The sequence below is a fragment of the Aythya fuligula genome, chromosome 3 (assembly GCF_009819795.1).
Source record: "Aythya fuligula isolate bAytFul2 chromosome 3, bAytFul2.pri, whole genome shotgun sequence".
Lineage (NCBI taxonomy): Eukaryota > Metazoa > Chordata > Aves > Anseriformes > Anatidae > Aythya > Aythya fuligula.
The window spans coordinates 45,371,215-45,393,160 of NC_045561.1; the positions used below are offsets into that span (position 1 = coordinate 45,371,215).

At 41.4% G+C, this 21,946-nt stretch overlaps 1 protein-coding gene across 1 annotated transcript; it reads left to right on the forward strand.

The window, feature by feature from the left end:
* The first annotated feature begins 5,745 nt into the window (after positions 1 to 5,745).
* SFT2D1 (SFT2 domain containing 1) lies at positions 5,746 to 20,660 on the forward strand. Its single transcript, XM_032185312.1, has 8 exons — positions 5,746 to 5,863; positions 11,451 to 11,537; positions 12,670 to 12,752; positions 14,948 to 15,029; positions 16,313 to 16,348; positions 17,082 to 17,140; positions 18,552 to 18,581; positions 20,020 to 20,660. The coding sequence occupies exons 1-8, from the start codon at positions 5,801 to 5,803 to the stop codon at positions 20,057 to 20,059; spliced, it is 480 nt and encodes a 159-aa protein (XP_032041203.1). The 5' UTR covers positions 5,746 to 5,800; the 3' UTR covers positions 20,060 to 20,660.
* The last annotated feature ends 1,286 nt before the right edge of the window (positions 20,661 to 21,946 follow it).

Sequence of the window (21,946 nt, forward strand, 5' to 3'; positions counted from 1 at the left end):
ATTTGGTTTTAATGGTTTTAATTTCACAGTTTGCTTTAATCCAAGTAACTTTTCAACAGTGAGATATGTTCTGCCACTAGAAACCTGTGCTGCACTAATCCTTGTTCCTCCCTGAGTCTCCTGCTCCACCACAGCACAACCAGGAGCTGTGTGGCCTTTCCCATCTTGCTACAGCCTCAGCTGCTGCCTCCTTTCATCTTTTCAGACAGGAAAGAATTTGTCACCTTTCTGAGCAGTGCTGCTAGACTGCTGCTAAGGAATGTGGCACCCTTGGGAATTCGGGTGGGCGGCAGCTCCAGCGAAGTTCTCGGTCTCTGTTGTGCCCCCTCGCCTCCCAGTCTGAGCTTGAGATCTCTTGACCCTCTTCTTCCAGGGGAGGCTGACTAATAGCTTGCCATGGAATTAAAATAGCTCACAGTCTCTTCTGCAGTTGTAAGATTAAATGTCCTTGCTCTGGAAGCTTGCTGATTTGTGATTCAAATGTGGAGGTCATTTGGTAGCATGGTAATAAATGACCAAAAAAAAAAAAAGCAATAACCATAATTGTGGGCTTTGAAGAGAACAAATTACCTGCAAGTTTTCTTTAATGGCAGTAATAACAGCTACTTGTAGTGAATTTTGTTCAACCTCCCCCAAATGCTACAAGCTATATAATAATTTCAGCTAATGCTGCTGTATTCAGTGCATTCTTTTTTTTTTTTTTTTTTTTACCCCACTTTGCTTCTCTGGCTTCTGTTTGAATAAGTGAGTTCTCCCTACTCAAAAACCAGCAGAAAACCCCCTTTAGCCAGGCTACTGCTGATACAGCCTGCTAGCTCTCAGAGAAAACAGATTGCTAGTAAAATGTAGTTCTCCGTGGTATTGTGGGTTATCTTTTGTTCTCCATACAAAGCACAATGGTGCAATCTGGGCAAGGACAGCAGTGTAGAGAACTGGGGGGAAAGGAACAGAGAAAAATCTTAGCAAGGTTACAGGAGAGTTAACTCCTTGGGGCCGAGACAGGTTTTGAAATAGTTTTTAGAAAATGCAATGCTGGATTGTGACAGAGAAGCCTTCCAGCTACTGCAATGCTTTCCCTGAGCATGCTCAGGGAAGTGAATCCTGATACAAGCTGTTTTATGGTCTCCATAGGGCATCAGATGTGTTTATTTCAGCTGTGGATGTTTCTGTTGTAGGCAAGCCTGTGTTACACTGGCATAGTTTTGTATAACTGACATGCCAGTTATAAAAAAAAAAAAAAAAAAAAAAGTGAAAGGAGTAAAGAAGAGCAGGAATAAAAGCATAAGAGAATAGTAAGTGATACATTCACTGGTAGACTTAGCACAAAACCCTGTATGAATAAAACGGTTTCTTTATGCTAATGTGACAAGCTATCAACAATATAAAGTGGTAATATGTGAAAGGTTCAAAAATACGGTTACTATTTTAAGTCTTCAGCTTGTGTCTTACAAGACAATTTGGTCCCATCTGCATTTGGGGAATAACAGTAACTAGCTAATGTAATATGTCAGCAGTTCTGCTTCTACAGAATGTATTTCTGCTGTCATCTTAAGCTAAAAAGTGTATTCTGTTTGAATAAGATATGGCTGCAAGCTTCACTATCTTTAGTGAAATTAAAGCAGTCTTTTGTTCTAAGATGAGGCAACTTCTTTATTAAAGAAATTGTGGAGGTCTGCCTCTCTCCACGCAAGCCTTTTCCATTTTTCTTGGTCCAGTAGCTGCCAGTGCATTTCATTTTGTCACTGTGGTAACCACTTACAAATAACTTATGTCCGTAGCACCAACCCAATGGCAAACTGCAGGACCACGGGCTGCCTGGAGAGCTCACCCTGAGTGCCGTCGCTGAGGCTGCGCTCCTTCAGATCATTGCCTGCCCCTTGTCACGTGGCCTAACCCTGCCCAAGATACTGCTCTCTTCTTCTCTTTCTCTCTTTTCATTCTTACCTTTCCTAACAGCAGATTTCAGGTAGCTATGGCAACAAGCCTAAGACTTTTCAGCCTCTTCATTTAGTCTGAAATCTGGGTCATGTCGTTCTCATTAAGTGAAACTATTGCACGGGAATAAGTGGCACGGAGTCAGCCCTTGGTGCAAGTGAAAGCAATGCCAATTACAGCAGCACTTGCAAGTGCTTACGTGATGGTTCTGTGTGGCCATCTGTGAAGAAACACATGATACAAATCAAGCTGCGTATAATTTTGATGGAATTTAACCCCTAACTTATCCAAGGCAGAACCATGCTGTGACTTGCTTTAGTTGGTGTTTAGGGTGCTTGAAATAGTTGTATATCATGTTGTTGTCCTAGGAGGTGTATTAACGGAGGGGATGCCTTCCCAGGGTGGTGCTGAGTGATGTAAATGAGACTAGGAGCATCTCTCTTGCTTTGAAGAGGACATGTGGTGTTGTGAAACTGTAAAGCTCTCCTGGCAGGACAAGATACTAATCTCCTCTAACCTGTCCCCCTGCAGTCTGGCTGTGGCTTAAGCACAGAAATATCTCTAAATTTAAACCTGTAGTAACTTGTAGTAACATCAGTGGGATGGAGAGATTCTCTCAAACATTCCTCTTTTGCAGATTCAGAAAGACATTGCCTCCTTGCCCCTGGCATCCCAAGGCAATAAATTACTGTATTTTGTTCATCGGGAAGTTTTCTGAAGAAGCAATTACAAGTTATTTTTGTACACTCTGGCTGTTGCGGGTCACCTGGGAGCACAGCATGAAACCAGCAATGTGATAACCTTTCCAATGCCTTGTGTGTCTCATAGTGTATGTTGGTAAACACTAGCATCAGCTCTCAGCCTGATTATTGTTCGGGAGAGGGTCAAAGGTCTGGCAGGGTACCCAATGTTGTATCAGGTAACTGAGTCTCTGTGATGCCTGATCTGAGTGCTCCATGCCCCAGAAAGAGCTGAGCTCAGAAGGCTGCTTGTTGTGGCCTTGTATTTGCTGCGTTAGCCACAATGAAGGCCATTGCCTTGCCCTGCAAATCTTTCCAGTAGCTCACATGAAGCACAAACACAAAGATGTGGTGCCAAGCACTTCGGGAAGCAGCTGTTATTTCTGCAGTTGCTCTTTGTAGACCTCAGCTCCTTGCATGAGAGACCTGTGGATGAGATCAATGTCTGACACTAAAGTGGTGGCTGCATCTGGAAAGGTTTGGGTCACAGCAGAGACAATTACTGTGGAGCTGTACAAAGCTGCTGTGTGTGTTCTGCTAGTGTGACTGAGTGGTGTGTGAAACTGCGGGTTTCCTGAACTGAGGCATAACAAAGGGGATGCATTTTCCAGCCTTTGCTTGTTTGCTACTTGTTTTTGGGTCACCGTTACCAGTCACTGACAGCGATGCAGGTTTGTTGGAGGAGATTCATAACTGTGTTTTCAGGAGCAAGGGATCATTTCAAAGGACACAGGGAATGTTTGTCCTCCCTGGTACATTCCCCTCCTTCCAGTGCGTTTCAGAAGCTGCTGCCTTGTTTGACGTGAGATGTTTGCACCAAGGAGCAGGATTCAGGTGGGTTCTCATCAAGTACAACTGGCAAGTCCCAAGAAATGAAACTGAGGTTTCTACAAAAGCAGAATAAGTTTTTGATCCTCCTGCCTCATCAAGCAGGATTTATCAGCACAGAAATATTAAGCAAATGGGCCATTCTGGGTTGCCTGTTTTTCATGGCAAGATGATGACCATCTTACAGTGTTTCATGATTATGCAGAGAATTAAGAATTTCTGTCAAGCCAAGAAACTAGGAAAAATAAATTTGGGGTAACTTTTGCCAACCTTCTGCTCAAGAAAATAGCATAGAAGCTAAACAAAGCCAAAAGCCACATTTTATCTCAGTCAGGAGTGAAACTTGTGGCAGCCAACTGGGAGGGCACAGCAGCGGGATGCGAGAGGTCCCTGCACCGCCTGGGGCTTCAGCAGCCCTGTTTGCACTGCTCTTCTCTGCTGTGCAGTGGCACAGACTGCATGTTCACACAGAAACAAAAGCACACTTTCAGCCTGCTCTCTGTCCAGTGCCTACATGCCCATAGTCCCTGTTTTCTTTTTTGGCTCTCAAATATGCTTTGAAATTAAGACACATTTGTAAGTAATAAATCATTGACAATGCTTTGATGCCATCAGCTCTGTGGACCAGTTGAGGGGCATTTTGGACTTAATCTCCTCCCAGTGCTTGAAGTTAACAGACCTGTCATGCTCACTACACACAATGTTTTTGGAAAAGTAATGAGAAATTGTAGATAAGTCTAGTCCTGTCTGTATTTAAATTAAAAGAGGTAATGGTGAGGTTCATTGCCCTAATTCAGCAGACCAAGTGAGGTGTCTGGTCTAACCAAGTCATCTGTGCTTCCTCTACAGTCAGCAGAGAGTGGAAGGCAGCCTGTCCCCTGCTGAAAGAGCTGCTTTAGATGGGAAGAAGTGCCCCCTGAAAGTGCCAGGCTGTCTTAATGGACTGTAGTAATCCACAAAATTGCTCTAAATTTTAGGTTTATTTTCTTTGGCTGTATCTAGTTAAATCTAATAAGAGAAAGGAAAATTAAAGCCTTGAAGATAAAGGCTGTGGTGTTTGAAAACTGACATCTGCACTTTGGAGGTAGCATAGGTGATGTGCTTCAGTTATGAAGGTCTTGAACAGGTCATCAGCTGAGATCTAATGTTTGTTTGGACATCTTATAATGGCATCAGTCCTGCTGCTGCCACAAAGGAGCCCAGAGAATATTCTCTCTGGCAACATGACAGATCCCCATACATGAACCACACAGAAGACTTCTGTGAAACCACCACCAGAGATAGCTCTCTGGCCTGCTCCCCAACACATCAGGAATTCCTGCAATTAACACTACAGCATCCAGGTTGAGCAGTGTCCAACTCGAGCCTAGCTATGGGGAAGTGGTGGGGAGGGACCAAGCTGGAGAAAAAAGGTGTGTGAGGAGGCTTGTGACATTGGGCTCGGAGCTACAGAGAGGTCACATGCCCTGGCTACACACAGCTTCGTTGCAGATCACATGTGGGATCCTGAGCAGTCAACTGGGGGCAGTCTCTTGGGTTCCTGGGGCTGGAAGGCTCAGAGGGACAAATACTTGCATGGTTTGGGTTTTAGGGGGCAGACCAAAGATTTCAGCTGTGGGTTGTGTCACTTGAGACAAGGTGGGGAAGAGACTGCCACGCTCTGACACTTTTGCTGTCATGCCACCATTGCCAATGGAAGCACAAGTACACAGTATTTCTGTGGATCAGAGGAAATTGTGAATTGTCGGTAATTTTTGCCATCCCTCTGCCCAAGCAAACAGCAGTGAAGCAAACTGCACCGTGCAGCCATCACGCAGCACACTGGATGCGGTACGTACAGGTCTCACCAACCACCTCCGGGGGCACCTGATGGGTGCTGTCGTTTGCCTACTTCCACACACCGCTGTCTGCGGCTGTTTCTCCCATTGCCTGGTTTGGTCTTAATTTAAGGCTTCCCGAGATGTGACAGCCCACTATGCGGTTACAACGCCACACAGAGCCCCTCCCTCGGAGCAGGGAGCTGCGTGGGGAGGAACACACGCCCGCAGCCGAGAGGAGCGGGTGAGGGGAAGCTCCTGTCCCGCACAGCCCCCCCGGGACCCCTCACCCCCCTCCCGCAGCCTCCCCGCCCGCCCCGAGCCCCCTCACAGCGCCGGCCCCGCCTCGCGCCCAACGGCCGCCCAGCCGGGGGCGGAGCCTGAAGGGAGGGAGGGGAGGGGCTGCCGTCACTTCCGGTGGGGCCCGCGGGCCGTGCGGTGCGGAGGGGTCGCGCTCCCGCTGCCGGTGCCGGCCCCGCCATGGAGAAGCTGCGGCGGGTGCTGAGCGGGCAGGACGACGAGGAGCAGGGGCTGACGGCGCAGGTACCGGCACGGCACGGCACGGCACGGCCCGGGGGAGGCGGTCGGGGAGGCTGGGCTGTGCTCCCCGCGCTGTGCGGGCCGTGACTGCCGGGCCTGCCGGGGCTCAGGGGAGGCCTCGCTGCTCTCTGCAGCTGCCTGAAGGGAAGGGGTGGGGAGCTGGGGGCCGGCCTCTTCTCACAGATAACCAGTGACAGGACCAGAGGGAATGGCCTCAAGTTGTGCCGGGGGAAGTTCAGGTTGGCAATGAGGAGACATTTCTGCTCAGAAAGAGCAGTCAGGCACTGGGACGGGTTGCCCAGGGAGGTGGTGGAGTCGCCGTCCCTGGGGGTGCTCAGGGAGAGGCTGGACGTGGTGCTTGGGGACATGGGTTAGTGGTGACACTGGTGGTAGGGCCAGATGAACTCGAAGGTCCTTTCCAACCTTAATGATTCTAAGGTATGGAAGGCCTTGGCTCTGTGTGCTGCAGGGTGGTGGAGGAAGCTGGAATGTGGGGTAGCCTGGGTCTGGGTTTCAGTGAACCAGTACAGTTGGTGTCTGTAGTATAACGCTAGTTCAAGCAGCTTGATGCTAACATGCTTCAGCTGTCTTTGTGCAAAGTTGATGCTGGCCCATGAGGCTCACGAGCTTTGCCTTTTTGTTATAGTGAGGCAGGCACCGAAGTGCGTCTAGACCTGGTGTGATTCTGGAAGCACCGCAGCATCTGTGTCCTCTCACACCTCAGCTAGCTTCCAGTGTTTGGGGTGCTTCACCCCAGTCAAGAACTCAAGATTGTCGAATGCTTATTCCTATTAGCGTTAGTTGAATTCCAAGAAAATTATTTAATCTACTGTCTCCAGGCACATTTTACATGAGACACAAATGGTGGCTTGGAGTTCTTTACTGGATACTGTGCTGTTTGTTTCAAGGCAGCAATCCATCAATAAATGTCTGAATGCTTAATCATTTTAAATTGGAGAGATATATCCAGAGAAGGAGGAAACTGAGATAAGAATGTCATTTATTAAGGCCAGTAATTAAGCTATATCGTGGTTTGATTATTGCACATTATAGTTATGGAAGACTTCAAACAGCAAGAATCTATACATATCTTAAAACTACCTATTACATGATAGAAGAATAAAATGTAAGTTTAATGCCCTTTTGGCATAGCACAAAGGGACTTCATGCTGAGATGATGAACCAGAAATGTCTTTTTTTAAAGTAACTAAATACCCACAAAAGAGAAAACTCAGGTGTCTAGCTGAGGTATTTGTTGTAGGTTTCTTTCAAAGTAACTCTATTTCTGGAGCACTGGAAATTGGGTTTGTATTTAGTGAGGGGATTTGTATGTGAAGTTCTCCAAAGCTACAGCTTTACAGCTGGATGGTATTGGCTGCTTTAAAGATGTGTGTAACAGAGCAAAAAAGTACATGCAGCCATGCAGAGAAGGACACTTAACGAGGTGACACTGTGAAAGGAAATGCAAGGTTCTGCATTTTGCGTGTGAAATGTTTCAGTGTTTTAGATGACCTTTCCAGAACTGACTCACGTGTTTGGTTAAAAACAATGACCCCCTCAGAGGAGTAGCTGCTGGTTGTTTAACAGCGATCATATGCTTCATGTTCATAGGTATCTCTGTCCTCTGCTCACTCTTGATCTTTGCAGAACCATAACCATGAGGTCAGCAGTAATTCTTGTTAAATAGAGGAAAAGTGTGTAGTGAGGCGACTGTGTGGTGAGTCAACGAAGTCTTTATGCACTTTCCAGCCTCTTCAGAAAGCTGACCTGTCTTGCTGCAATTAGATCAATGATTCTCAGGGGAAGAAGAAATAATTCTTACAAAAAAAGGAACTTATAATAAATTGTAAATGTACCAGTGTAGCGATGACAATGTAACATGCTGCCATTTATTTTTATCAATACCAAAATAGTATGAAGTCACTACTTTTGAGTGGCTTGCTTTCTGGCTTCTTGGAGTTTCCTGATGGTTGTCAATTGGCAACACTGAAGGCATTCAGTAAGAGTTGAGCAAGGAGGAGTAGACCAGGTGTTTAAACTTCTGGTTTTACTTCAAGGTTTTGATAAAAATGCATATAATGAAATATGAAAATGCATCTCTGAAACTTTTGAAACATTGATTACGAATTCAATCCTGCAAAAAAATCTGTTTGAATTTGGGTTTTCTTCATTACTTGCATACTCATAAGTTTCCTATCAAGGAAAGAAATTTTTAACTAATAGAGTCCTTCTTAAAATCAGTGAAAACCCTATTGTTTCTGCCCATGTAGAAGACTTCTATAAGATCACACAAGTATGTGGGTGGAGCCTCAGATGATCAAAACCAGAAGAAACGCTTTTGATCAAAGGCAGCCTTGCAGATTATCGTTCATGTGATTTACTGCGTGTCCATACTGAGTGTCTGCTGCCCAGTAAAGAGACTGCTTTCTGTCACTTGCAAATGGTGTACTGGCCTGTTGCAAGACTGTTCCTTACGTTTCAGGAAGTCTGCCTTCCTGATTCCAGTTTCCACTTCAGGTTTCCTGTTATTTTCCCACGTCACTTCTTTGATATAATAATTAATTCTTCTGGAGTCTCCTGTGAGCAAAAATCTTTGCTTCTTTCCCAGGAGTTTGATGGTAAAGCTTAGCAAAATGAGGGCGGGTTATTTGTCAGTTTCTGGTTGTTTGTTATTGTTGTTTGGTTGGTTGTGTTTCTTACCATTTGGAAACAAACAGCCCAGAGATACAGCAAGTGGTATGTCTTACAGGAGTGTCCTTGCTCCTGCCTCTTCACTTAGGAATCTTTCCCCAGATGCAGAATTTACCTGGCAATTTTGTCAGTCTTCTAAGTAAAAGTTTTTTCTAATATTGTAGAGTGTGGTGCCAGCTCTTGTTATCTGAAGTCTAGGATCAGCACTGCAGTTTGCCAGACAATTAAAAGAAGTCCTAATTGTTTTTTTTTTTTTTTTTAAGGTTTGGTTTACAGTCTCTGTTGCACGTAGATGTGTAGCTGTTATTTCCGGGTGTCTCACAGCCCCTCCTCTAGAAATTACTGCTCTTGCAGTAGATTGGGTAGAACAGGCACTGTGTCAGTTCCTTGTTTTTTACAGATCATAACCTGGCATTTTTGCACAAGCTGAAAACAATGATTTAAGTATTTTAGCTGTGTACCTGTTGTTCAGCTTCTGCTGCAAGGTGCTTTACTGTGGGGTGAAACTGGCATCGTAGAAATGCAGCCAGCTCTGTTGCTTCCACTAAGCCCAAGAGGTAGCAGGTATCGGGAACCGAGGAAATGCATTGGAGGAACTGGAGCTCTATGATTCCAAGACATTCAGCTTGATAACATAAAAAGTGATGACGTCAGGAATGGTTGGAGGACCAGGCTTCATTTTTAATGCCAACTCAATTATTTAGTTCTGTTATTACAGAGAAAGCTATGCTGCAATGCTGTGGCAGCCCTCGTGCTGCTGCTTATTTTCCTGCAATTCATCTACATTGCCAATCCAAGCTTTTAAAAATTAAATCTACAAAATGTATTAAGCTAGTTTTAAAATCATATTTTAAATGTATTTTTCCTGGCCTTTTGTATGGTTCATTTGTTTATGGTGGGCTTTTTGACCAAATAACTGTTACGAGTTTAAGTTGATTTTTTTTTAAATTTATGTGGAAAATGTAATTTCCTGATAGTCGTGTAAAGGAACAGATGCTTCAAGACCACCAAGTAGTGCTATTAGAAATAGAATAGCACTAAGTGGCAACAGTTTGCTTCATACACTTGGCATTATTTGCCTTCCAGCTTTCCTTGTTATCCAGGCAATCTGCAATGTGTGTGCTGGACGTCCTGATCGTATCAGCACGTCCTGACTTTGCTTCAGAGCAGGAAGGGAAAGGTTTTTTACTGCTTTTTGTGGAAGTGTGGTTAGTTGCATGAATTGGTGTAACTAAAAAACATGTTTCAAAGAGCGCTTTGAGTGTGCATCTTCAGCTGAGCACTGCCAGCTCTTCCTGCAATTCTCACCCATGGAGGCATTCAGGAACATGACTGTCAAAAATGGTTTTGAATCATTAACCGTCTTTCAGTTATTGTTTTTGTCTGTTTCTTTAATGCATACGTAAGGATAAAGAGTTGGGACAAACAAGGTAAGCTGTACCTTCCATCCTTTGGAAACTAATGTCTTGACTGTTGAACACAAAGAAGAAAAAATTCATACCAATATTGTATTGCAGCAGTGTGTCTGCTCAGTCAGTGTGCAAGTGTAACAGGTTCATTGTTAGTATTCTGATCTTTCTTCTTAAGTAAATACTTAAGGTATTTGATTTGATTAAATAAGGTTATAAGTAGGAAGTAGTCCAGGCTATTATTCTCTGTTGACATAAGTCCAAAGACTCATTCACTGCAGCCGTAACAGTGTGCTTGTCTGTGCCTCCTTTTGATTCAGTTCAGTACAGGTTCTGTATTCATACAGATGTGAAATCGTTCTAAGCAGTAAACAAATTTAATTCATTCGTTTACTGAAAGCGAAATTTCTGAAGAGTAGAAGCATTAAACTCATTGGTTAAGGAAGCCCTAACTGTTGTATATTTGATTAATAATGTTTGACTGAAAATATCTGTAGAACAGATGACAAGTGCAGACAAGTTTGCTTGTGTCATCTGAACAAAAATGAGAGTTAGATTTACAGCCAGTTTATCTAAGCTGAAGCTACAATTTTCTTAATGGAGCAGTTTAGAATAGAGGCCATAGTTAACTTCAGTCACCTGGAGTAACGTGGAATTCATTGATCTCACAGCATGGGTGGACAAGGTCAACTTCTGATGAAAGGGGTAGTTCTGCCAGCCCTATGGCCCTGCCTCTTGTCTTGCAGTCAGGAAGCCCTGCTGCTTTTCTGTCATCTTGCAGAGCTGGTTTGGCTCATGAGTCTAGCATGGGGCTGTCATCAAAGTGAAAGGAACCCTAGTTCTCTTCCGGCTTCTCAGGCAATGTTGGTTGGCTCAGCTCAGCTCATCAAGGGACCCTACAGGTTCTGGAATCACCGGAGAAGCAGGAAGCAAAATTATGCCTTTCGGCAAGTTAGCTGTCTGATGAGACATGGTGTGTTAATCTGCCCATACCTTCACCCTATAAGGAACAGTAACTGAAAAGGAATTGTAGTGCTTGCAACGGGTACTTGTGGAAATATGGACAGTGGATTCTGTCTGGTAACAGAAAATGGTGGTATCACCGACAGGAACATAGAGCACTGAACGAATAGGTGTGTTCATCGGCAACCTGCTGGAAGGTCCATTTGTTCTGCTTTGGTACCGTCATGAGATTTTTCAGTTGTAATTACCTGGGGAAAGGACGTGCAGCTTGAAAGTGGAGCAATGTTGCTTGAGTGCCAGCATGTACCTTCACAGGTTCTGTCTTTTTTGTGAACGTTTCCAAATTGTTGATGTAATTCTTAAACTGGAAAATAACTAACATGTAAGCAGTTGTGTTTAAGCAAGGTAAAATAATTAGTTTTGGCTGAAAAAAACACTTGTTTAAAATTAAGGACTTAATGAAGAAATGTTCTTAAGGCTGCTTGAAACTGGTTTTGTAATATTTTTTTCTTTCTCTTCCTGTTAAGGTTCTTGATGCCTCAACGCTCAGCTTTAGTACGCGAGTCAAGTGGTTTGCCATATGTTTTATTGCTGGTGTTGTGTGTTCTATTCTCGTAAGTCAAGCTTTTTTTTCCCCCTGTATTTTATTAATGTTCTCGGGAATAATATCATTAATATTCATATACGTGATTGTGTGGACACTACCACATATAACTAGCAGCCAGGGGCTGCTGGTCTGTAGATCACATTTTGGGCCATCTTTCTTGCATTCACAGCAACGAGTGTTTTTATTGTAGGGTAACAATTTCTTACCAAAAGGCATGAACACTGACAATGTACTATATTTCTTAGATATGTATGGTGCAGTAGAAAGAGGGTTTTGCTGTTCTTTAAAATATTCTCATCTTATTTTTATACTCTTTCATGAAAGGGCGAAAAGGAGGGGAAGTTTGAAAGATTTTTAAAAAGCTGAAGAAACTACAAGTATAACCTGTCATGCAGATCAGTAGGTGATGACAGCTGTAGCGTGACGATACTTGAAAAGCTTGTACTCCTGTTGGACAAATGATTTGGTGACTAAAATCAGTTCTTGAACTTGTCAGGAGGCTGAAGTCTGCAGTTAAAAGCAGAGTTTATTAATTGATTGTGTCTTTCAAAATCTGACATGGGTAAACATGGGTAACTTGCAGTATAAAGCACTTCTTTATCTGCATGTAGTGTCAGATGCAGGTAAAGTAACACTGAGGGAAGTACCCAGTCTGTGGGTTTTGTGGGCATGGTGCTCTTTAAGTTCTTTCTCATTATGAAGCAGGATGTTGATTCTTCACAGAACGTGGCTTTTGATGTAGATGTTCTTTGAATAGCGTGTGCGGATAACACTTGCAGTTTCTGTGCAGACTGTCAGGTAGATTGCCTTGCCTTAACAAAACTGAAAACAGGGCTTCTTAACAAAACTGAAAATACCATAAAAATAATGTTAACAGTATAAATAACCGTTATGAACAATATAAGTAAACATAGCTTGGTTGTAAAAATTATTGCAAAATATATTAAATCAATACATTATTTTGCCAGTAGGTGGCAACAGAGGCATGCTGAATATTGTCTAATACAAATTTGAGAACAATATGCTCTGCTGGGATATGTTAAATGGTTAATCTCTAAAAATAAACTTCTAGGCTATAAAATCTCAATAAATTGAGTTAACTAATTACAAACATATAAAAATCCAATCTTTTTTAATAGGGAACAGGATTGCTATGGCTCCCAAAGGGAATCAAGCTTTTTGCAGTGTTTTATACCCTGGGAAATATTTCTGCATTGGCCAGGTATGATTTCTTAATTATTATTAATAGGAAAATGTTCTCCTTTTCATCTACATTTACATTTGTTTTACTCTAAAGTGTTATATATTTGTTATGTATAAACAACATTGTTTTCCAATTTGATATTGGAATACTAATATTCCATTATATTGTAAAAATCTTTCTTACAATTTTGAAGTTACTAAAAATCAAAGAATATCACCTAATCATTTCTTGTTGCCCTGACGTGATTGCTTTGTAGACATAGCACAACCCCTGTCTGAAGCGTGAATAACAAATTGCTGGCTGAATCTTGCACTTCTTACATCTTAAGTCTTTCTGAGGTACTAAGTTATTACTGGGAGTTAGGCAAAACTGAGTCTTCCCCTTTCTCTCCCTTCCATTCTTTGCTTTTTTTTAAACCTTGTGTTGTGTTTCCACTGTTTCAAATTAAATTAGCATTTTAGGAATTCTGTACTAATCAAGTCTAATTCTCTGTGAACTAAGAGGAGAACTTTTACAGATTGGTACTTGTTTTAGAAAAACGCTGAAAATGCTTTTAGTCTGGATTCTAACTGAAGAAGTAAAAAGACGACCCCTTCCCTTTCAGGTATTCTGTTAGATACAAACAGCAGGCAGGTGCGCTCTGAGAATATTAGGAAATGACAATGGAAACCCCAGCTTGACAAGGAGATTTAAACTTCGTTTCAAACAAAAATGAAGCTACCACCCCTTGTAAATAGTCCTTTCTGGCCTGTTTTTACTGTAATTTTCTACCCACAGCCATGAAAGCAATGATACGTACTTGATTTTTCCCTGGGCTGATGGGTAGGTCTCCTACAGAATGTGTTGTGTGTGAGAAATACCATATGAAAGTGGAGGACCTTTGGGTGTTTTTTGTTTGTTTTTTGTGTGTCTTTTCCCTACAGCCTTTCTGCACCCTTTGGGTTCTCTTACTTCTCTGCAGAAGTTCTTCTTGTGATATCTATACTTCAATGCTAAACAGGCTAGCATCAATTCATTTAGCTTTTTATGTGTTTTTTTTTTTTTTTTTCTGCCTATCTTAGGATGTTTGAGCCTCCTGCATTTTTTCCACTAAATTTTCATCATCTTTATCCTTCCACTGGTGAACTAATTCTTACTTCTAGTTTTTCAGGTTTCTTATTTAATCTTAATTTAATTTGGGGCACAGCAGCCAAGATGAGAAATACTGAGAAAAGTTGGTTTGGATTGAAGTGAATTTAAAATATTTCATATTTGCGATTTTTTTTTTTCATTTAACATGAGATGTTGAGGTCTGGCCTATCTGTGTGACTTCAAGAAAAAAGTTGAAGAGAAGGGAGGTGTATTCACAAAGTTAACAGCAGGGTAACATCTAGATGTAGGAAATTATAGTTCGATTTACTTCTTCGGAGATATATCTCCAGATTTCTATCCTAAAAGATACATAGTTCACCAGACTTATGATTGATCTTGGCAGAGAGCTCACTGACTGTTCCACTTCATATAAATAAATACTAACTAGAAAAGAAGTTAAGGTTGGGTGTCTTATTCTGTAGTAAAGCATTCAGACCACCACCAGGCGACAAGATCCTCATTCTCATTAAACATTTTCTGCAAAGCAGCGGGGCTTCAACAAGAGAGAAGGAAGGGACTCATCTCAATATTTGTAGACAGATCATTATTCCTATGGTTGGTTCACATCGCATTTCTTTGGATGAACAGATAAACCTGGAGCTGGTGATAGATTTCATTCCCTCTTCAAATTAACCACGGAGAAGAAGGCTGGAGGGTTTCTCTTCTTAATGAGTTTGGGCAAAGATTTAGAGCTTTTCTGTAATCTTAAACGTAGCTACTCACATGCTGCTAAACAAATTTTCTACAGAAGTTTGTCTTTAAATTCTGCGCATTCTTTTGTCAAATCTGTTCTTAAAACAATTTCAAAATCAAGTCCAAATTAACGACCCTCTGCTACGTGTGGTAATGTGTTTGGAAAGAATTTCATAGCCCAGGATGTGAGCTACTTCCAGAACTAAGTTCTGGATTTCCCAGTTAATTCACCTTTCATCCTAAGAGGTATCTGTTGATAAGCAATGAAATGCCTTTCTGAACTTTTGTGGTCATCTAACTGTTGGAAAACTGATTAAATACCTGTTGTCTTTTGCAAAGACTTATTTGATTGTGGTTTACCATTTCTTTGTTTCCTTCCCTCCTGTTAGTACGTGTTTTCTGATGGGGCCACTGAAGCAACTGAAGACTATGTTTGAGCCAAAAAGATTAGTAGCTACAATTGTAATGCTGGTAAATATACTTCTCTTTCTAGCTGCTTTTGCTAAAATTTTTGAGGCTTTGCAAAAGGCGGGATATTTCTAAATCTGCATTTTGTTTGTACTGAGTAATTATAGTCAAGCTGATTAGCCCTTTATATCAAAGATCATTTCACTCCTTTCTATGACCTTGTTTGTTGTTGAGTTTGAAACTTTTAATAATTTGGAGTAAACTGTTCATTACTAAATACTTCTTATTAAATACTACTGTTAGGTTGATTACTTTTAACTTGTTTTCTAGAATAATTTGTTCAAGAGCAAGGCTAGAGATAGACTTTTCAGCTACTTTGAGAAGCCAGTGGTCACCAAGTGTAGCTGGACATTTGTTTGTTGGCTGTAACTCAGTTGGTATAGCTTAGTGGTTCAACACTTTCAAAGCAATTCAAAAAAATAATTTCTCCCCTCAAAGTCCAGGAAACCACATGTTCAACTTTGCAGCTCAACGTTGTGAGGTTCTTCGCTTCTCTACTTCCTTGAGCATCATTTCGTCTTCCAGGAGGAAAAAAACCCCACCCCCTAGGAAAAATAGTATTGTTTCTTTAAAAACCTGAGAGATTACATTTATAATTCTAACTACAAACTACCAGCTAAAAAGGATTAAAAAGGAGCTGCATGAGTAGCTTGAAAAAATCCTCGTGAGCTTTTTCACTGTGTATGAGGCAGCTGATCCCTGGTGGCCTTTTCTTCTTTGTTGTCAGAAGATTTAAAATAATAATAGCAATAATTGGCAGAAGCAGCAGAGCCTGTGTTTGCCAAATATCATATTTAAGAATGGATGCTTAGTAATGGATTGTTGGTTGTGATGCACCTATCTGTCATGTCAGAAACTGATACTATGAACAGTGGATTCAGAAGAATACTGTGCACCAAATTAATAGAATAGTGATTCCCAGGCTCCTTGAGTGCTTTTGAACACGCTTTATCATCTGAGCTCACCACTTTATAGTCCTGACACACGACTACACTACTTTCTGGTTATATTGCTTTTGGTTTCTGATCTCAGTTCCTGCCTCCCCTTTCTTCTAAGATGAGTCTCAGTACTTCTGGCCATGGGGCACTGTGTTCATGGAAAACACTGACTTGTATGAACTTCAAGGTGTAGTCACTGTGTGGCAGTCTTTGGCTCTACTTGCTTCATGAGTCAATTCTTGAAAATGCTGATTATCCACTGAAAACATGAAAGCAGTACTGTATGTGACTGTATGTGCTTGGTGTGTATTTGAATATTCATTCTTTTCTTGTCTTGTCTCCCTCCAGCTTTGCCTATTATTGACTCTGTGTGCTGTATTCTGGGTAAGTGAGAATACTTTGTTCCCCTAAAGAACAATCTAACTGTTATCTTATTGATTGTATTATGGCTTTAAAATTCAGCTCAGTGGTTGAGGAAAGATGAGCTTGTGTTTGTGATTTCGATTTCCAGCTGCAGTTGAGTTTGGGTGGAGTGATGACCCTGATGATTACAAAACAAATGCGTCTTTCCACTTGCATGTGATGTGGATAAGAGTGCAAAATCTAGAGTATCCAGTTTAATTTGCAGACCGCTGGCCTAAGAACTGAGAAAAGCAACTTAAAACATTTTATATACTTCTGTCAAAAAATGTGTAGCAGTCTTTAGAAACCACAGATTCTTCCTTTATTCGTCTTAATCAGTTTAATGTTCTGAGAGGCAGAGCAAATAGCTTCGGGTGATCGTTTTGAAAAATGGGATAGTTAACGTATTATGTAGAAGTGAATGCTGTACTCTGTGTTTGCAGAATTGTAGTATGAATGAAAATGAAAGTGTTAGCATTGATGCTTTTAAGTATTTTTAAAGCTAGAGACTACGTTCGTAGCACAGTGCTGATGAAGTGATAAATGAGAGTAGAAAGAGTTGTTAGAATGGGAAGGAGGAGTTAATTAAGCTAAGATGAGATCTTAAACATAGTCACTTAACTAAAATTTTGGCTACTAGGCTATTGTACTTGTCCGCAGTATAGACTTATGAGAAATGAACTAATTTGCAATATTTGTTCTATTTCTGATATAGTGGAACAAAAAAGGTTTGGCATTGTTATTCTGCATATTGCAGTTCTTGGCAATGACCTGGTAAGATTCATTTTGATTTCTTCTCTCTGTCCCTACACCTGCATGTTTATAAACCTGTATGTATGTACACACACACTTGGTATAATGTAAATGCTCATCCACACATTTTTTGAAGCTGGGTTGTGTAACTTCAGCAAAATCTATATGCAGTCTTTTTGTAAAAATAGGAATTTCAAATACATTCTGCAGTGTGTGGATGCTTGAGGCATTACGAATGGAAAATGTAGGCAAAAATTGTCGTGCCTTTTCTCTGGTGGAAAAGTATCTGTGTATTCATATGCCCTGCTTACAATTACTCCCTCTTTTTTGAATTCTAACTAAATCTTCATTTTTTAAGTGGAAGAATATAAATCACATTTTTATAGGGTTTGTCCTGTCCCTGAGAACATTCAGTGAGTGGGTGTGAGAGGGTAAATTCAGTGCAGCAGGTACTGTGATGGTGTGATGGCCATAGAGGTACTTTCAGGGGCTAGGCCTGGAAATATGTGGGCACAGTTCGATGAATGCCTGCAAGCCTGGCAGAATTTTCTGAAGTTATTGCCTTCTCCATGGAGATGTAACTGTACCTACTTGGTCTCCTTGTCCCGGCTGAATTACTTACTACTAAAAGTTAGCCGATCCCAGCTGACCACAGTTCTTGTTTGAACTTGCCCTGAATACATAGTGTTTATACAGAACTTAAATCTGAGCACAAATAACTGTGTTTGTTCAGGACAGGGACTATTTGGTGTTTTGCTGGGCCCAGATTAATATTTGCTACTAGGCAGCATTAGTTAGCAGTCTTCTGTGTTTTACCTGTTTACAGCAGACAGCTTCTCATTTAAGTGTCTCGGAGCTTGGTGGGGATGAGGACAAAACATAGCCCACGGCTGTGTTTGTGAGAAGCAAGTTTCAAAGGATGACGATGTCAGCTGTTTGAGTGTCAAAACCATGGCATGTTATTCTTACCACAGTGTACATCTGTATAGTTACACAAATGTGTATTTGCATTGTAATGTATACTGGAAATGTCGTAATGTATACTGGAAAAAGTAGCCTCTCTTGTCTTGAAGGATACAATTTTGCCCAGAAATCTCCATTCCTTTTGAATTCAATGGTGATTAAAAAAAAAATCTGCTTCTGTGTTGTTTTTTTTTTTTTAAAGTTGAATTTGTGAGAGGAAAATCATGAACTATATGAGAAATTAAGGAAAAAGTATGCCAGTAAGCCCTTGTCAGTATGTTTAGTTCTTGTCCAATTCTGTTGTCTTTTTTTTAATAGCAAGCGTTGAATTGAGTAGGTAATCTTGTTTAAAGTTTCAGTAGAAGAGTGCTTTTATTGGTGCTGCACTAAAGTGCAGTAGGTGGGCTGTCTGAAGGACACGAGAACTCTGTCAAATATGTGTTTTGTTCTTTTTTTTTTTTTTCCTCAGGTATAGTCTGTCATATATTCCTTTTGCAAGGTGAGTGAATAATTCTATTTTAACAAAAACTTTAAACAATAATCTTTGTTATAGAGGGAAGAAAGCCCTTAAATTCAGAATGTGGAAACACAACATTCCTGGTTTTAATTTTAGAAAATGATGTAGGTGAACTAGAAGTAACAATTGGTACAAACTTCAGATACAAGTAAAGTACATGGTAACTTTCTTTTAAATGTCGTCATGCTTTTCTTCTTAAAAAAAAAATATTTTATTTAAATTCTTGCATTTTGTTTAAATGCATTGATGCCATAGTTGATTTTCAGGTCTTAAAGATAGCCTATGCATCTGAGAATTTGGTTAAAAGCCTTTTTCTTCTCTACCTGCAGTACTCAGAGCTCTGAAAACAATTAGGTTATATGCATCACTTGAGGGTTTTTTTTGTTTTTATTTTGGCTATTATGTTTTATGGGGCACTGAAGAACTGAATTTTCCACAGGCTGCTTTCAGTAATACAGTAATGTCTTTAAGGGCTATGAACTTATTTACGTACGTGGAGTGCCATCATAAACTTCCTGAATAGGCTGCCTTTCATATGAAGATAGCTATTTAAGCCTTGTCAGGTGCTAGAGAACAGGATTATGTATTTTGTTTAAAGTATCTATCTATCTTGATTTCAGCCAAGTTATTCTTACTTGATTTAAATTCGTTAATGTTTTACTCTTAGCACCAATTTACTTATGTTTTTTTTTTTCCAGTTAATGCTGGCTATTTTGCTGACATGACAAAAAAAAAAAAAAGCAGTTATGAGAGCATTTTTCTTTCAAATTGATTGACAACAGAATAACTTCTGCTCCTTAATAAGTTGATGCATTTTTTTAAGGAAATGAAAAATAAAGAAGAATAAAGAGAATAAATAGTTCAGTCGAAAGAGAGTTTATTAATTATTGGTTAAAGAAATAGACCCTTCAAGATATTTCAAACTTCTGGGCTGAGCCTGCTCTTTATCCTGCAGTGTTAGGGTTGTCACTTTAAACCCTTCAGGCTGTGCCTTTTTTTTTAGCTCAATTGTATGCAACTCAGAAGTGGCTTGGACTCAAAGCACCTGTGCTTTGGTGATTGTCCGGATCTGGCACGCTCCTCAGCCCTGCCTGTGCTGGCCAGCCCTTGAGAAGTAGGGCCCTGACCCTTGCTAAGCCACCCAGCATGCCTGAGAACAATTAACAACGTGGTCTGTGTTGTAGCATGTGTCTGAGTGCAAAAATAAGGGCAGATCTGAGGGGCTTGAGCCTTTGCTTTAGGGGGTGATGTGCATTCAACATATGATGGCCAGTAAGAGCCTGCGTTTGACAAACTATTGCTTTTTGTCTTAAATTTGTGTAGTATTCTTAATTTTAAACATGTAATGGTTGATATATATATATGAGTGAAACTACAAATAGCTTAACCAACCTCCCCCCTTTTTTTTTTCTTTTTAAAGGGATGCTGTGATTAAATGCTTCACGTCCTGTCTAGCATAAGTTGAAAACAAGAACCACTGTATACTTTGAAAGCAACTCCGACTCCTCTGTGAACTTTACTTGGAGAACTATACTTCTCCACTCCTGAAAAACCCAGTAATAATTTAGTATTTTCCTTTCCTTTTGCCTTTGGGGGATTAAGTGATTTTTACTAGAAACAGCTTTTAAAATAAATCAGGTGAAGCTATATGTTTACCCTGGAGCCTTTAGGCTTTTTAACCAAAAAAAAAAAAAAAGTACATTGAAATACTTCTTTGTTAAGATCAGTTAAAACTTTTGTTAAGATTGTTAAAACTCCCTTGCATCTAGTAACATGGAGTGTTCCCCAGTGTAGGCAGGCCTCCAGAATCTGGGTAATGTGCATAAAGTTTTCATTTACTGTTCTGTCTAAAACTTGTAATGTGCCATTTATGTTTATGTGTTATTCATGGTATGTTTTTCCAAAGACAGAGTTTTATAAACATTGTAAAGATCTGGTAAGTTATAATTAACTGCTGCTTTGAAATGTCTATACTTGTGCTTTATGGAAAAAGCTTAATGAAAGTATGTGAAAGTTCTGTTAAAAGCTAATTGATTTTATTAAAATTATGTTTTAAACATTTTTGTTACTTTCCAATTAAATACTTTTTACTTAAAACTTAAGGATAATGTATGAATGCTTTGTGAAATAAATTAGTTTTACAGGTGCTTAAACTATTTTTTTATTTAAGAATCAGCTATAGAGGCTTGAAAACTTCAGCCACTGCAGTTGAATAAGTATGAAAATATATAAAAAGTGGGGGAGTACATAGGTGACTACACAAATTTGGTTAGACTTGTGGAAGCTACTTTAAAGCTTCTTTGTGTTCGAATTTAGACAAACAACTTGTTCTGACTTAAATTCCACAAATACAGAAGGGATTTGAAAAGATGTGAGCTGCAGTGTCAAGAAGAGGGGGAAGAACTACCACTTAGTATTCAGGGCTTAGACAAAATAGATGAATTGCAGTGCATTCCTGTCAAATCTTGGTCTATGTCGTACAAAATAACTTCTGGGAAGCTGTATAAAAGATGACAGCAGAATTTTGCAGTTAAGCTGCCAGCTAAGCCCCACCTTAACGGGTTAGTGCCAGTGGCATCTTCCCTGCTGCTGGTAGAGGGGCTGGGCAGCCAGACTGGTGGTGGGGCAGAGAGCAGCGCCTGTCCAGTGGTGCCCCTTATCAGCTGTGGTTGTTGGTGGACCCTGGGTGCTGCTGCTGCTGCTTTGGGCTTGCAGCTTGCCCTGAACCTGAGCTAGGCTGTGCCTAGGGCATGACAGACGCTGTTGTGGAAAGGGCTGTCCTTCACAGGTTGCAGTGGGGTTTGTTGCCCATCACCTACCAGTTCCTGTGCAGGATCATAATTGCTGCGACCTTTAATTAGCACTGTGTCAGTCATGCAGATCTCATTTATGCACTCTGGTAAATAAAGCTGCCACTTCATTGTAAAGCTTAGCGGTTTATATTGCGCTGCCACAACAGAAGGGAATCAGGAATTAAGCGAGATCCGCGCACTGTTGTGCTTTTATTGGCACCGTGGCGGTGTCGTTCATCCTCTGCTCCCTTACCAGCCCCCCCTAACGCTCTGCCTCACTCAGCAGCGCTCCCCCAGCCGCGCTCCCTCCTCCCTTTGTTCGCCGCCGTGCCTGTGCCCAGGGCTCGCACACGGGTGGGTGCGCGGTGCCCGTGAGCGGGGCTCGGTCTCGCCGTGCGCCCTCCGCGGGGGGCGGCCGGGCCCTTCCCAGCGGCGGGGCGGCGGCAGGGGTGTGCCCGGGGCGGGGCGGGCAGGGGGCGGGTTGCCGAGGGGCCGGGCGGCGGCCGGCGGCGTGCACCGAGCCCAGAGCCGCGCCGCTGCCGGGGCCATGGGGCT

Bases quoted from the DNA above. Each gene is read 5' to 3' on its own strand.
- SFT2D1 (XM_032185312.1), top strand. From the start codon at position 5,801: ATGGAGAAGCTGCGGCGGGTGCTGAGCGGGCAGGACGACGAGGAGCAG. The intron at 5,864-11,450 runs GTACCGGCACGG...CTTCCTGTTAAG, and splicing joins AGCAGGGGCTGACGGCGCAG to GTTCTTGATGCCTCAACGCT. The intron at 16,349-17,081 runs GTAAGTGAGAAT...TTTCTGATATAG, and splicing joins CTCTGTGTGCTGTATTCTGG to TGGAACAAAAAAGGTTTGGC.